A 14,726-nucleotide genomic window follows, 5' to 3' on the forward strand; every position below is an offset into this window, starting at 1 on the left:
AAATAAAATCTTTAAAAAAAAAAAAAAAAAGAACCACCATAACTGGAGCTGCCCCAGAAGAGGCAGGAAACCTTTCTTTTGAGGCACACTCCTGGCTGAGCTGAGCAGGGAGCTCAGGGATGCGGGGCTCGATCCCAGGACCCTGGGATCATGACTTGAGCCAAAGGCAGAGACTTAACCCACTGAGCCCCCCTGGAGCCCACGAAGGAAACACTTCCGGGAGGTGGTAAGCACAGCTCTCCCAGAGCAGAAGAGGATGACGAAAGGGAGTCAAGATTTAGCAGGTGCAGGGAAACAAAGAACCGTACTGGAGGGCAAGAGTCGAATAATTGCAAACATTCAAAAGGACTGATTCCGCACCAGGCATCCCTCTAGGAGTTTTGCATGTTTATTTGCTCACCTACTCTTTACAACAGCTCGATGACTGTTGTTAGAGGCATTTTACAGATGAAGAAACTGGCACATGGAGAGGGTAAGTGACTGGGCCAAGGTCGTACTGATGAAGTTCTAGAACCTAGGTGAGGTTTGATGGGCTGAGGTCCGGAGCCGATGACCAAGAAAGAATTCTTGAGACATCTTTGGTGCAAAATGGTGGTTTATTAAAGCACGGGGACAGGACCCGTGGGCAGGAAGAGCTGCTGCTGCCCCGGGTTGTGAGGGATGGCAGGTTGTGTACCTTGCGGTTGGGGGAAGGTGAGGGGAAGGGAGGTGTCAGCGGAGTTTTTATGTTAGGGAGGGCCTACAAGGTGCCGGGAGGAGGCCTTACCCTTGTGGCTTGATCAATGTCTTCTTTAGGTCAGCCGTTAACATCAAGATAGTTGGGAGATTCTCGGTGGGGTGTTATGATCCTGCTATCATTTACATTCCCTTCTACCTCAGCCTCCTCCAGTTTCGTTTATGGTGGGGAGGGAGACATTAGGGCTTGAGGAACTGAGAGTTATTTGCCTCTGGAAATTTGCGCTATTGATAAAGTAAACTCCCTGTTTGTAGATCTCCAGGACATTTGTAGAGCAAGGGAGATTCCAGTCTTGCAGGATTGTGATCTCTGCAAGTTCACTGTTTATCGTCTATGGCAGTCAGGGGTGCCTGAGGAATGCTACACATATTACGGAGGGGAGCGGGTGGAGAGGGGGTGGGGGGCAAGGCGCCAGCTTTTGCTCTGTCCTCAGCCAGCCTCCTGCTCCCTCATCAGTACAGAGCTAGGAAGGGGAAGAGCAAGGGTTTGAACCCAGGCCATTTGGTTCCAGGGTGCGTGCTGCCAAGCTACGCTGCCTCGCCTACAGGTACCAGCGCCCATCTTGCTTTGTTTCCGCAGTCTGGCTTTGGCCCTCAGCACTCCATGGAAACCGCGTTCTCAAAGGTTGGTCCGGCCACCAAGCAACCAGATTTCCTACCTTCACGGGCCGCATACTCATCAGCCCATCGGCCCTATTTGACACCTGTTAAAACAGTCTCCTGCCCAGAAGTGAAACTTGGGCATCATCTCAGATCTACTACTAGATCTCTAGTAGTAGTCCTCATATTCACCATCACTGTTTGCACAGCTATGGTTCCACTTCAATTATTCGTTCTTTTCTTTTCTTTTCTTTTTTTTAATGTTTTATTTATTTGAAAGAGAGAGAGCAAGAGCACGAGCAAGGGGAGCAGCAGGCAGAGAGAGAAGCAGGCTCCCCCTCTGCCCCGAGCAGGGCCATTGTGGGTTTGATCCCAGGATCTTGGGATCATGACCTGAGCCAAAGGCAGATGCTTAACAACTGAGCCACCCAGGTGCCCCAATTCTTCATTATTTTCATTCATTCAACAAACAATGCTCTGTGTCAGGACCAGGGGTTATAGTAGTGACCAAAACAGGCAAGTCTCTGGCCTTATACTGCTGCCTGTTGAAGAGACAGACATTAAACAAATAATCACACAAATACCTAGATACTTATAAACAGATAAGTGCCATTAATGAAAATATGGGGCTTTACAAAATGCTGAAGTAGGGAAATGACAATGGCTTCCACATCAGCCTTCCTTCCTCTAGACTCTTCCCTCTCCAATCCAATGTGCAGACTGTTGCCTAAATTAATATTACTAGAGCCTGTCTCACCCTACCACTCCCCAGCTCAGATTCCTTCAGTGGCTTACAGAATAAAGTCCAAAACCCTTGCCCAGACATTTGAGATCCTCCCTAATCTGTCTCCCACCTGGCTTGTTAAGCTTTCCCCCACGTTTCCCCTTCAAGCACTCTATGCTGCAAATAAACAGAACCATTCAACTGTTCCTTGGATGGAAACGCTGCGTGCAAATTTTGCCACACGTCATCATATATACACATATATTTGGCCAGGAATACCCTTCCCCTTGTTCAAATTTTACATATCTGTATTATTTTTATTTTTTAAAAAGATTTTTAAAAAATTATTTATTTGTTTGACAGATAGAGATCACAGGTAGGCAGAGAGAGAGAGAGGAGGAAGCAGGCTCCCTGCTGAGCAGAGAGCCTGATGTGGGGCTCGATCCCAGGACCCTGGGACCATGACCTGAGCCGAAGGCAGAGGCTTTAACCCACTGAGCCACCCAGGCGCCCCAAATTTTACATATCTTTAAATTCGAGTTCAGCCTTCTCCACTAAGCACTTTCTCATTCCCTCCTTTGGAATCTCAGCGCTTTCCCTTCACTTTCTAGCTTTAACATTGTAATCACTCTAATACAGTAAATGCAATCCTAACCTCTTCCTTTGTTGGACTATAAGCTCATCGAGGGCAAGATCTGGGTCTAGACCCCAAGTAGTCATTGGTTGGGTGGACAGATGAATGAATGGAAGACCACCTGAATGAACGAACAGACAAATGAATTGCTGGTGACTTCCCAACTGACACTATGGAGGGGCCAGAAGAATGCAGACATATCTGAATACTTTCTTTGATCATGTATTCTCATTGCAATGTAACAGAGAACTGTGGGAAAGCAATCACATCAAACAAATGCTTCTGATTTCCACCTGCCTCTGTCTCTTATTTTAAAAATATTTTATTTTTAAGTAATCTCTACACCCAATGCAAGGCTTGAACTCACAACCCTTACATCAAATGTTGCATGTTCTACCAACTGAGCCAGCCAGGAATCCCTCACCTTCCTCCATCTTTTAATCGAACAGGTGTCCCCCGTGTAGAGGTGAGGAGGAGTTCTCCCAAAGGAGACATGGAAACCATATCCAAGGACTATGAGGTTGTGTGCAGAAAATTCAAGGATGTGGGGGGCCATGTGTGGTTTTTTCTTCTTACAAAAGGAAACTGGTACTTTGGGAAAGAAAAGAATACGTGGAAGATGAAATGGCTCCCTGTAGAGATGGAATTTTATTTTATTTTTTTACAAGATTTTATTGATTTATTTGACAGACAGAGATCTCAAGTAGGCAGAGAGGCAGGCAGAGAGAGAGGAGGAAGCAGGCTCCCTGCTGAGCAGAGAGTCCGATGTGGGGCTCGATCCCAGTACCCTGGGATCATGACCTGAGCCAAAGGCAGAGGCTTAACCCACTGAGCCACCCAGGTGCCCTGAGATGGAATTTTAGAATAGGACTTGTCCAGACCATTGTTTAAAATACTAGAGTGCTGGGCTCTTGGCTACAAACGGAGTTCTCTACAATAACTGAACAAAAAAAAATCTGTTTACCCAGGGCCTTGCTGATCTGATAAAGAGAACTTGAAATTGAAAATGGAGGGGAAAGCAGAAAAATGCCCTGATAATATTATAAAATCAATTACTATGGATGCTATCAGATACGACAAGAAGACTACTGTAAGAGGTGGCCATCCGGTCACAGAATAATGCATTTGCGAAAAGAACCATAAGTTGAACTTATGGTTTAAGGTGTTTCTGCATCAATGCACGGCACATACATTGGGTTGAGCCATATGAAATTGCCCATATTCTACCACCGTGGGCCTATACAAATGGCAACTTCATATGGTTCAACCTTATATTATGAAGTAAACCTGAAATTTTAACTCATTAAGACTTGGAGGAATGAAACTTACAGCTGGAAATGTGGTCTTAGGAAGAAAGATGGCCTTGGGGTGCCTGGGTGGCTCAGTCAGGTGAGTGTCCGACTCTTGGTTTTGGCTCAAGTCCTGATCTCAGGTCATGGGATCAAGCCCCATGTCAGGCTCCACGTTCAGCAGGGAGTTGGCTTGGGATTTTCTCTCCCTCCCTCTCCCCCTACTCTCTCTCTCTCTCAAATAAATAAATCTTTAAAAAAAAAAAAAAGGATGGCTTTGAGAATGGGAGGTCATGTAGTCCTATCTGTAGAGAAATCCACAAGCACGAGGACAGAGCCCACTACCGGGTTTCAGTGACGTTAACAGGAGAAAAGAACAGGTGGACTATAGTGTAAATACATCCCACGTCCGCCTGCAGGATGAGGGAAGTGGATGACGTACTCTCGGTGCAGATCACAAAAAATGGCCCAGGGCAAGGTCTAGCAGCAATGACGACTCTGTCCAGAGTTGTCCTTAGTTTCATTTGCCTCATGGCAGAACATTTAGAAGTTGTTTGCTTGTCTTGCTGACAATATTGCCCCTCAGAAAGTAAAGAACCCAACAAGAGGGATTGTTTGTTCTTCAGGTCCTAATTCCAACCAGTAACGGAAGGGCCAATTGGCGAAGTGGAAAATTTGTGAGAGCGTAAGGCTGGACACAGTAAGGCATTTTGCCCTAGAACTCAGGAAGGGAGACTTCAGAAGGCTCAGAGAAAAGAAAGGTAGCATGAGGGTGAAGCAAAAGCAGGAGTCCAATAGATCTAGCTTTAAATCACACTTCTGCCTTCTTCTAGCTGTGTGACCTTGCTTAAGTCACTTAAACTCTCTGGGCTTCAGTTTTCTACAGAGATGACAAGGGAGGGAGGTAGAAAGAGAGAAGAAAAGACAGGAGGAAGGCACCATGATAGAAAGCCCCTGCTGACTTCCTGGGCTTGCTATGACAATTAGATGAGATAGCATACATGAAGGGCTAAGCACTGAGTAGGTATGCATGACAACTTCGTTTTCTGGTACTTTCTGTTTGGCCATCCATCCAAAAGGGTGAAAGGCCCTTAGAAACTAAATTCTGACCATGTAACGGTGAGGTATTTTAATGAAGAAATAAAAGAAAAGGTATCTAAAGAAATTGATGTAAATGCACAGAGAATCCTTTGATGATGAGACATGACAAAGGCAGAAAAGCAGGGCATCTGACCGATGCTGAATATGAAACAGTAACACGGAACTGCCAAAATCCTCTCAGGAAGGCCTGGCCCCAAATGAGCTAATTCTAGGAATAAGAAAAAGAGGCTGTTTTCACTTTTGTTTGCATTAGGAAGCAAAGGAAGGAGGCCTTGAAGACTGCAAGTTGGGGCATATAGTATGTTTTAATTAAAATTAGTTTTTAAAATTATAAGCACATAGAATTCCATAATAGAATTTCATAGAATTACAAAATAGAATTCCAATAGTGCCGCAGGGTATGAGCTTAAACATGAACTGGACAACAGACAACAAAGATAAAGACGACCTCTTGAACTCCCACTCCGCTTTGGTCTGCCCGCCACACAAACTCTGCCCATTAGCCTGGAAAGGGCCAAGCAGACATTGCTAAAAGGAAACCCTCAGAGTAACTTCAGAAGTTCTAAGAAAACAGCAAGGTGCTTTAAATGATTTTGAGTCTCTTGGCCCCAGACAAATTATGTTTCAGGATGTTGAGAGGGATAACATGTAAATGAGATCACTGCACTGGTGTTTGTAATCTTTGGGGAATAAGAAAAAAAACCTGGAAGCCTAGAGAAGGACACATGCTCCTATTTAAAGGGAAAATGGGGAAAAAATAAAAATTAAAAATAAACAGAGAAGATGGGAGGACGCACAAACTTTAGACTGGTAGGTTTCATCTTAATCACGCAAATCAGGCAAATTTCTAGAATACGTTACGGGAAGGGATGGCTTGCAAAACACCTAGAAGGGAGCTAGTGATCACAATGGCTTTAGAAAGCCCTTAAGAATAGCTCAAGACAGGGGATGCCTGGGTGGCTCAGTTGGTTAAGCATCTGCCTTCGGCTCAGGTCACCATCTCAGGCTCCCAGGATCGAGCCCTGTATTGGGCTCCCTGCTCAGTGGGGAGCCCGTTTCTCCCTCTGCCTGTGCTGACAAAAAAAAATAAATAAAATCTTCTTAAAGAAAGATATTAGATGGCATGCTGACCAAATATGCACATAAAGTAGGTCTGAGGGGAGTAACAACATAATACAGACAGACTCCACCCAAAAAGAACAACCGGCAAGAACAATTTCATAGAGACGAAAGCACTCAGATGAGAAAACTTGGAAGTACAAGCTGAAACACTAACTAATGGCAGGAAGGTACAGGACAAAAGGAGTTTTCATTCATTCTTTCAACAACTATCTACTGAAAGTGCCAGGTACTGTGCTAGACACTGGGGACATACAATGGTGAGGAAAACCAGGGCACTGGCCGCCCTTCTGGAACTTAAAGACTATTGGAAGAGACAGCTAATAATCAATTTTGGTCCGTGAGCAAATCTATATTGACAAACTGTGATGAATAAAATTGAGTGCCAGTAGAGCATATGACAAAGGAACTCAGCCCAGTCAGGGGAAGGTTTCTCAGAGGAAGTGACACTTGGGCTGACTTCTCAAAGCTCGGGACGAATAAGCTAAGGCTGGGGAGGGTAAACAGTAAGTCAAGTAAGTCAACACTATGAAATGCCTGCTTACATGCCAGCTGTGGTCTCTTGCCCTTCCCCTTGGCAGGGACTTAGCTGGGGACTCAACATGCTTGCTAGCCAGGTGGGTGGGCTCAGCCAATGGCTTGGTTGGTGTGTTTTCCAGGGCCAAAGGGGCAGCTCTTATCAGGCTGGTGGGGTTAGGACTGAGGAGACAGCCGCATAGCTGGGAGAGCATTCTCGAACAGAGAGCTTGAAAAAATGAGTGGATATTTGGGGCTCACAGGAGCTAGGTTTCTCAGGGTTGGAGGAGATATGGAAGGGTTGCAGATATGGAAGGGGAAGAAGGCTAGAACAAATTCTCTGGTGTTGGACTGACAACGGATTTATCAGATGGACTCTTTTTTTTTAAAGATTGATTTATTTAGGGGCACCTGGGTGGCTCAGTGGGTTGGGGCCTCTGTCTTCGGCTCGGGTCATGATCCCACGGTCCTGGGATCGAGCCCCGCATTGGGGTCTCTGCTCAGCAGGGTGCCTGCTTCCCTTCCTCTCTCTCTGCCTGCTTCTCTGCCTACTTGTGATCTCTGTCAAATAAATAAATAAAAATCTTAAAAAAAAAAAGATTGATTTATTTTAGAAAGAAAGAGAGAGAGCACGAGCGGGAGGGGCAGAGGGAGAGAGAATCTGAAGCAGGGCTCAATCCCATGGCCCTGAGGTCATGACCTGAGCCAAAACCAAGAGTTGGCTGCTTACCCGAACACGCTACCCACGCGCCCAGTACGAACTCTGTTTTATGTACGTACATAGATAGGCTTTTTATGATTTTTTTTAATGATTTCCTTAACTTTTGCTTTTCTCTAGCTCACTTTACTGTACGAATAGAGTATATAATAGACATACAAGATACGTGTCAACCGACTGTTGTTGGTAAGCCTTCCAGTCAACAGTACCCTGTTAGTAGTGAAGATGAGAACTCAGAGAATTTTATGTGGGCCTTTGACTGGGTAGGGATTGTCACCCTCTGTCCAGGGTCAATTGTATCTATATCTGTATATCTATAGATATGCACCTGTATGTGTAGATGTATACACACAGACACACATTTATTTCCTAGCTCTGGGGGGTGCCTGGCTGGCTCAGTCGGTAGAGTATGCAACTCTTGATCTCAAAGTCATGAGTTCCAGCCCCACACTGGGTGTACAGATTACTTTAAAAAAAGAAAAAAGATCTCTGGATACTATTTCCTAGCTCTATCCACTGAGAGGACCTAGAAACATGGTGCCCCAGTAATGAGTGCCCCAGAATGTGGGCACTAGCTACCATGCTCAATGAAAAGGAACCAGGGATCCTTAGATAAATTACTGACTTCAGTGCTGGGGAAGGGAAAATACAGCATGAACCAGGCAGGAACACCTGACTGGGTGACAAAGTAAGGAAGTGTTCAGAAGAAGGGACGTGTCACAAGGACAGAGGAGTCAGCTTTGAGCAGCAAAATGATGATCTAGAAGTTCTGCACATGCGTGGCACCATCTCCTGTGGACACCCACGGGAGGTCATGCCTGATCTCTACCTCTACAGAGATCCTGGAGAGATTGAAAAGGAAGAGTGGGCCACCACTGAAAAGGCTGTGACTCAGGAGGACTTTCAGGGTGAATGGAAGAGTCCAGCTTCTGAGTTCATTGCTACTCAACGTGAAGTCACAGACACCCTCTCTGTGCCTAGTCAATAGTTCCCTGCTGAGGACTGGTTCGCAACTCCCACTGCTCAGGCCACTGACTGGATAGGAACCCATTCCACTGAGTGGTCTTAAGTTGCTCATACACAAAGGCAAATCAAATGGAAATAAAGTTGACAGAAAATAGTTTTTTTTTAGATTTTATTTATTTATTTGAGAGACAGAGCACAAGTAGGGCAGAGGGAAAGGGAGAAGCAGACTCTCCTGCTAAGCAGGGAGACCAATGCAGGGCTTAATCTCAGGGCCCTGGGATCATGACCTGAGCCAAAGGCAGACACTTAACTGAGCTACCCAGGTGCCCCCAGAAAGTAGTTTCTAATATATATATGTTATAATCCTATATATATCCTATATATATATAATCCTATATATATATAGTTATAATCCACTATATATAGTGGATTATAACTCACTGAATAAAATAGAAATCCATCAGTCTGTGTCAAAACATTTAAAAAATATGAGTAAGTGGGGGAGAAGAAAATGTTCCACCTAAAAAACACCAACTAGGGCGCCTGGGTGGTTCACTGGGTTAAAACCTCTGCCTTTGGCTCAGGTCATGATCCCAGGGTCCTGGGATCAAGCCCCACATCGGGCTCTCTGCTCAGCAGGGAGCCTGCTTCCTCCTCTCTGCCTGCCTGCCTCTCTGTCTGCTTGTGATCTCTATCTGTCAAATACATAAATAAAATCTTTAAAAAAAAAACCAACTAATAAATGAAGTGAGAATGATGGAAATTTAAAAATCGGGCGCCTGGGTGGCTCAGTCACTTATACATCTGCATTCAGCTCAGGTCATGATCCCAGGGTCCTGGGATCAAGCCCCACATGGGGCTCCCTGCTCTGCAGGAAGCCTGCTTCTCCTTCTCCCATTCCCCCACTTGTGTTCCCTCTCTCGCTGTCTCTCTCTGTCAAATAAATAAAATCTTAAAAAAAAAAAAAACAAATGTAAAAAATCAACATTTAGCAACCATTATGGTAAAAATGGATTCAGGCAAGACTCATCAATGGATGCTAAAACTAGGAAGTAGAAGTTTAATGAGGAACAGAAAATCCAATTATCTTCCACAATGTACTTCACAATTACTTATTAATTACTGGGTATCTGGGACATGCCATCTTAACCTTAACCAGTAATGGGACAAATTGACATTGTGTGACTGTTGGTACAATGTACCAAGAAGAACATATCAATTTTGTTGCAGACCTTCCAAAAATGCTTACACTGAATCTAATCATTAGGAAATATCAAACAGACTGGAGCTGAGAGGTTCATGCTACAAAGTAATTAGCCTGTACTCTTCAAAAATGTCAAGGTCACAAGAGAAAGGATGAGAAATTATTTCCGTTTGTAGGAGATGAGAGACATGACAACTAAATGCAACTTATGCTCCTGAACTTAGGAAGGGCTTTATTAGGACAATCGGAGAAATCTGAATGGGGTCCTATGGGTTAGACAGTGGAATCACATCACTGTTGATTTCAGCTGGGGTCCTGTAGAAGAGTATCCTTTTTTTTTTTTTTTTTTTTTTTTAAGGAAATACACACTGATGTATGAAGGGATCATGGAGCAAGATGTCTACAATTAATCTCAAATGGTTTAGAAAGAAACACAAAGAGAGTGATAAAGCAATGTGGTAAAATGTCAACATACAGGGAAGCTGGGTGAAGGGTGGATGGCAGTTCGGTGTGCTTATCTTCATCTTTTCTGTAAGTATGAAAATGATTTCAAAATCAAAAGTTAAACACTGTTAAAAAAAAAAAAGTTAAGCACTGTTAATATAAATCAACTGGGGGGAAAAGCCAATGTGACCCTGCACTTACTTGCACTAATGCGAGTCTAGCCAGAATGAGGCTGCTGAACTCTTATGTGGGTCAGACCTCACTGGAACGTGGGATTTGGTTCCTGGAAGGTGAGGGGCCTGGATCAGATGAGGAACCGCGCTGAGGGGGTCTGGGAATGTTCGACCAGAAGAAAAAGCCAGGAGGATAGGGAGGTGCTTGACGTCTGTCTTCAGTTCTCCAAAGGGCATCTGGGACAGAGAAAGCAGACTGCTACAGGGAGACAAATCTCTGTTCAGTATGAGGAAGAGCTTTTTACCAATCAGAGAGCAAAAAAGAGGGATTGAGCTATTTTGGGAGCTCTGGGTCATAGGATGGAGATGCTCTGATAGAGGCGGGACTACCCATTCTTATCAAGCAAATTTATGAGTCTGCTCAATTCTGGGCCCAGTAATAACTAAGGTCCTTCTGATGCAGAGTCCATGGTTCTCTGTTTATCTTCAGGTGGTGAGAATTTGAGCCCTTCAGGAATGAGACGCACCCTGTGTCAGACTCGGATGAACATCTCCTTCTGTTCACATGGGGCATGACTCATCCTGCTTTCATGTGGGGCTATTTCAATACATAACATCCTTAGCACCTTGGAAAATTTATTTGTCCCCCAGAGATGAGCTGGTCACTGCAGTAAAAGTCAAAATGCTTTTATTTTAGAAAAATGTCATCTAACAACATGAAAATAGGACCTGAGAAAACAGAAAAACACACTTAGCAGAAAGTTTGGCAGGAACTTAAATGCTCCACATCTCAGGACCAAACACCTTCAGGTTGCTGGCAGCCTGCCTGCTCATATTCCTTGTCCCAGCACTTCTCACTCTTCATTAAAAAGTGAGCCCTTTTTTCGATCCAGTGCTTCCACAAGCTCACTATACAGAATGTTCACCTGGGAAAGAGAACAGCAGGTAGATTTCCTGAGACACAGGGAGATGTGGCACAGCTTCCCCGATTCTTAAGGGGAAGCGGGACCCCATCGCATGAGGTCCGTTCACTTGGGACAGTCAGCTGTTGTAAGGGAGAAGGTGCTTAAAACATAAAATATCCTTTGTTCTTATTTGGTAGCAAGACTTTTTTTCCCCCACCAAGCCTCTCCTGGTTAGCTAGTGGCCTAGATGTCTGCAACCCGGACAACCCCCTGGAGAAAACACCTCCAGAAACCGTCACTGTTGGCCCAATGGGCATCCTTCCTTACTTACACTGGCACGGACAGTGATGCACCCTTCCAGAATTCTGTCTTGGCATTCTTCTTAGATTCCACTTGCTCTCCCCAGGCTCCCCACTGACACCAAGTTCACCATCCTCCCTGGTTTTCGCTCTAACACGTTACTGTTTATAATCCCCTCTCGCAGTTCTATGGAACCACTGTGAGGAACAATGATCAGAATCCTTTCCCAGCCAAGGAAAGTAGGGCTGAGTCTTTACCAGGTGCCCAGATAGAACCTCTCTGCTCCCCAAGTCATTCTATCGACCCCTACCCTCTCCCTCCTCACCTGAGTTTCGTAGCTTCTCTTGAGGGAGCCAAGGTGGTCCAGAAAACGCAAGGCTAGGCCACACCATTTTTCTGCAGATACATACTTTCTCCTGCCATACATATATATGCCGGTGTTCCAGGACTTGATCATCAGCCAGAGAATCTCTGCTTCTGGGTAGCCTTCCTGAAATCCAAGAACAGTGTTAGCACCATGTCCCATTATTATTAAACAAACAGTGGGTGCGCTGTTAACACCAAGGAAAGAGCCACAGCCTCCATGAACAATCCCAAGCTCCTTGGGAGTAGGAGGAGAGCATCTTGAATGTTTGTCAGCTCTAAAATGCTCCACAGCAAGGTCTCATAAAGTGATATGTAAACTGAAAAAGCACCAAGGCCCACTTGGACTGAGTCTTGGTCTCCCTGATGCAGGAGAAAAACCCTATATCTTGTTGGGGACACCCCTTGGTGCTGTCCTCAGTCTATTATCTCCAATTCTCAGAGAAGCTTCTCAAGAAGCAGTTTTATTGAATCTATTCATTTCCTTGACCTGAATCATCAGTGTGTATTCAGAATAGAAATTATATTCATCTTTAGGTTTTGCATATATAGAGAGATTTATTTTAAGAAACTGGCTCCCACAATTGTGGGGGCTGGCAAGTTGGAAGTCTGTAGGGTAGGCCAGCAGGCTGTATATTCAGGTAAGAGATGATGTTGCAATCTTGAGTCTGAGATCTGTAGGGCAAGCCAGTGGGCTGGAGACTTGGACAGGATTTCACTGTTACAATCTTGAGACAAAATTCCTTCTTTGGACAATCTCAGTTTTTGCTTTATTTTGGAAGGTAATCTGTTTTATTTAAAGTCAACCAACTGTAATAAAAAAAAAAACTAATCTTTTGTGCTGATAACACGTAGCTAGCTATGAATAAAAGGGGCCATTTCTAAGACGGTCCCTTCACTGAAGGGTAGTTTTTAATGCGGCTGGTGGCGAGATTTTGCAATAATGAAAAGGTTAGTTTGAGGAGCTACTTTCCAAGTTCTTGTATAAGAGATGGACCCCAAAGGGAGCATTCACGTGCTCAATTCAGGTTAAAGCCCTGTGTCTACACAACAGGCCCCTGAAGGGGGAAATGTGACAGAAGACTTGGGCTGCAGTTTCTTGGGAGTGTCTGTGATGTCTCAGCTGAAATTCTTTCACTCGTTTGGGTCTATAGAAATCACCATGCATAAAACACTCTGAGAATGAGGGTGCTAAGAGGGATAAAACAAAGCTCTTATCCTAAAGGACATATAGTGCCTTTGGGGAGACAAGGCATCCATGTACAGAGAGGACTACACAAGGTATGTGAGTAAGGACTAGTCAGAGGGACACGGGCATTAGGTGCTCTGACTCAGTTAAAAAAAAGAAAAACCAAAGGAGCATTAGACTGGCACAGTCAGAGAAGGTCTCAAATGCCACCCTGTCCCTGTCCACTCAGTAAACGCCTCTTCTTTCTTCAAATTCACAAGCCGAGTCAGGTGCTCCTTTCTCTCTGCTTCCATAGCAAGCTTTACACCCCTCTAATACCTCTATCATCTTGCTTTGGTACCATTTCTGTGTTCATCTCCTCCGCTAGACAGCTGAGTTCTGGGAGGTGTAGGGCAGTTTTCTTGCTCACCTTGGTGTCCTCAGAGTCGCACACCACGCCTGGCACATCAGAGGGGCGCAACAGATGTTTGACGGATGCATGCATGAGCGAATGAGTCAACACCCAGTCCAAGGCTCCCTCCTCCATGAGCCACTGCCTGAGCCCCCATGGCCCTCTGCACGCAGCACTACAGCAGCGCTTTCTAACACCATGTTGTCCATCTCCCCTACGATGCCGGGACTTCCTTGAAGGCAGCACAGCATCTACCTTCATAAAGTCACAGCCTGGCATGGTGTCTGACAGGGCTGCGACTGTAACTGAACAACCAAATGACTGAACAAACAAACCCGGCCTTAGGGCAGAGGAGAAGGAGCTAGAAGAGATGATCTGAAGCTCCACAACAGGCAAATGCACAGAAAGCACATGTGCGGCTGTCAGGGGCGGGGGTGGGGAAGAATGGGGAAGGGCGGCTGGTGGTTACAGGGGCTCTTCAGAGTGATGGAAATGTTACAGAATCAGACACTGATGGTGCTTGCACAATATATACCCAAACCCACTGAACTGGATGCTTGAACACCGTGAGTTTTATAATATATGAATTATGTCTCAATTAAAATTATAATGTAGACCTACAGAGAAAGAGGATTCCATGTGGGCAGAACCGAACAAATAAAGACCCGGACTTGCTTGAGGCTGTACACGTCTCAGGGGGACTAACCCCTGTTTGGCCTAAGTGGACAATTTATGTAGGGAAATTAGTGGGAAACAGGACGAGGAATGTGGGCTAGGGCCACCTAAGCATGTCCTAAAAGCTTTTCCTCAGAACATTAGTGTCATGAAAAACAGAAGGTCAATAAAAACCATCACATTAGTTCATTATGCATTTTAGGAAGTTTTACAGAAAAGACATCATGTGACTGTGCTTAATACAGGGCACGGAGACCATTTGCTGACATCTTGTGGAATGTAGTACATGAAACACTGGCCTGGAACATAAAGCGTTTTGCATCAGCAGCCACAGATTTGGGAATTTATTCTGCCAGTAATGAGATAACACTGAAAGTTTCTGAGAAGGGAATGGATAATGATGAAATTAGAGTCTAAGTAAGAGTGAAAAGCCAGTGGTGTTTAGAATGGACGTAGTGAGAAAATAGTGAGACCTGTTCAAATGGAATTGTTACGGATGAAGTGGTGAGGGCAGGAACTAACATGGCGGCAGTGGAAGGATGTAAGAAACATTCTGGAGGAAGAATCCATAAAACCTGGGAACTGCTTTGATACGGGAGATGAAAGATACATCAATTGAAAATGGCTCAAAAGTACATAGTTTAAGTGGCTGAGAGAATGCTGATACCATTGAAAGAAGA

General features: G+C 44.8%; 1 protein-coding gene across 2 annotated transcripts in view; it reads right to left on the reverse strand.

The window, feature by feature from the left end:
* Positions 1-10,894: 10,894 nt before the first annotated feature.
* TEX11 (testis expressed 11) overlaps positions 10,895-14,726 on the reverse strand; it is a 318,657-nt gene continuing 314,825 nt past the window's right edge. For both annotated transcript variants that reach the window (XM_059156761.1, XM_059156759.1), the window contains exons 29-30: positions 11,754-11,918; positions 10,895-11,149 (exon numbers count right to left, since the gene is read on the reverse strand). In XM_059156761.1, the coding sequence (XP_059012744.1) occupies positions 11,078-11,149; positions 11,754-11,918 (237 nt within the window). In that variant the 3' untranslated portion in view covers positions 10,895-11,077. The remainder of the gene's footprint in view (positions 11,150-11,753; positions 11,919-14,726) is intronic.

The sequence above is a fragment of the Mustela lutreola genome, chromosome X (assembly GCF_030435805.1).
Source record: "Mustela lutreola isolate mMusLut2 chromosome X, mMusLut2.pri, whole genome shotgun sequence".
Taxonomy (NCBI): domain Eukaryota; kingdom Metazoa; phylum Chordata; class Mammalia; order Carnivora; family Mustelidae; genus Mustela; species Mustela lutreola.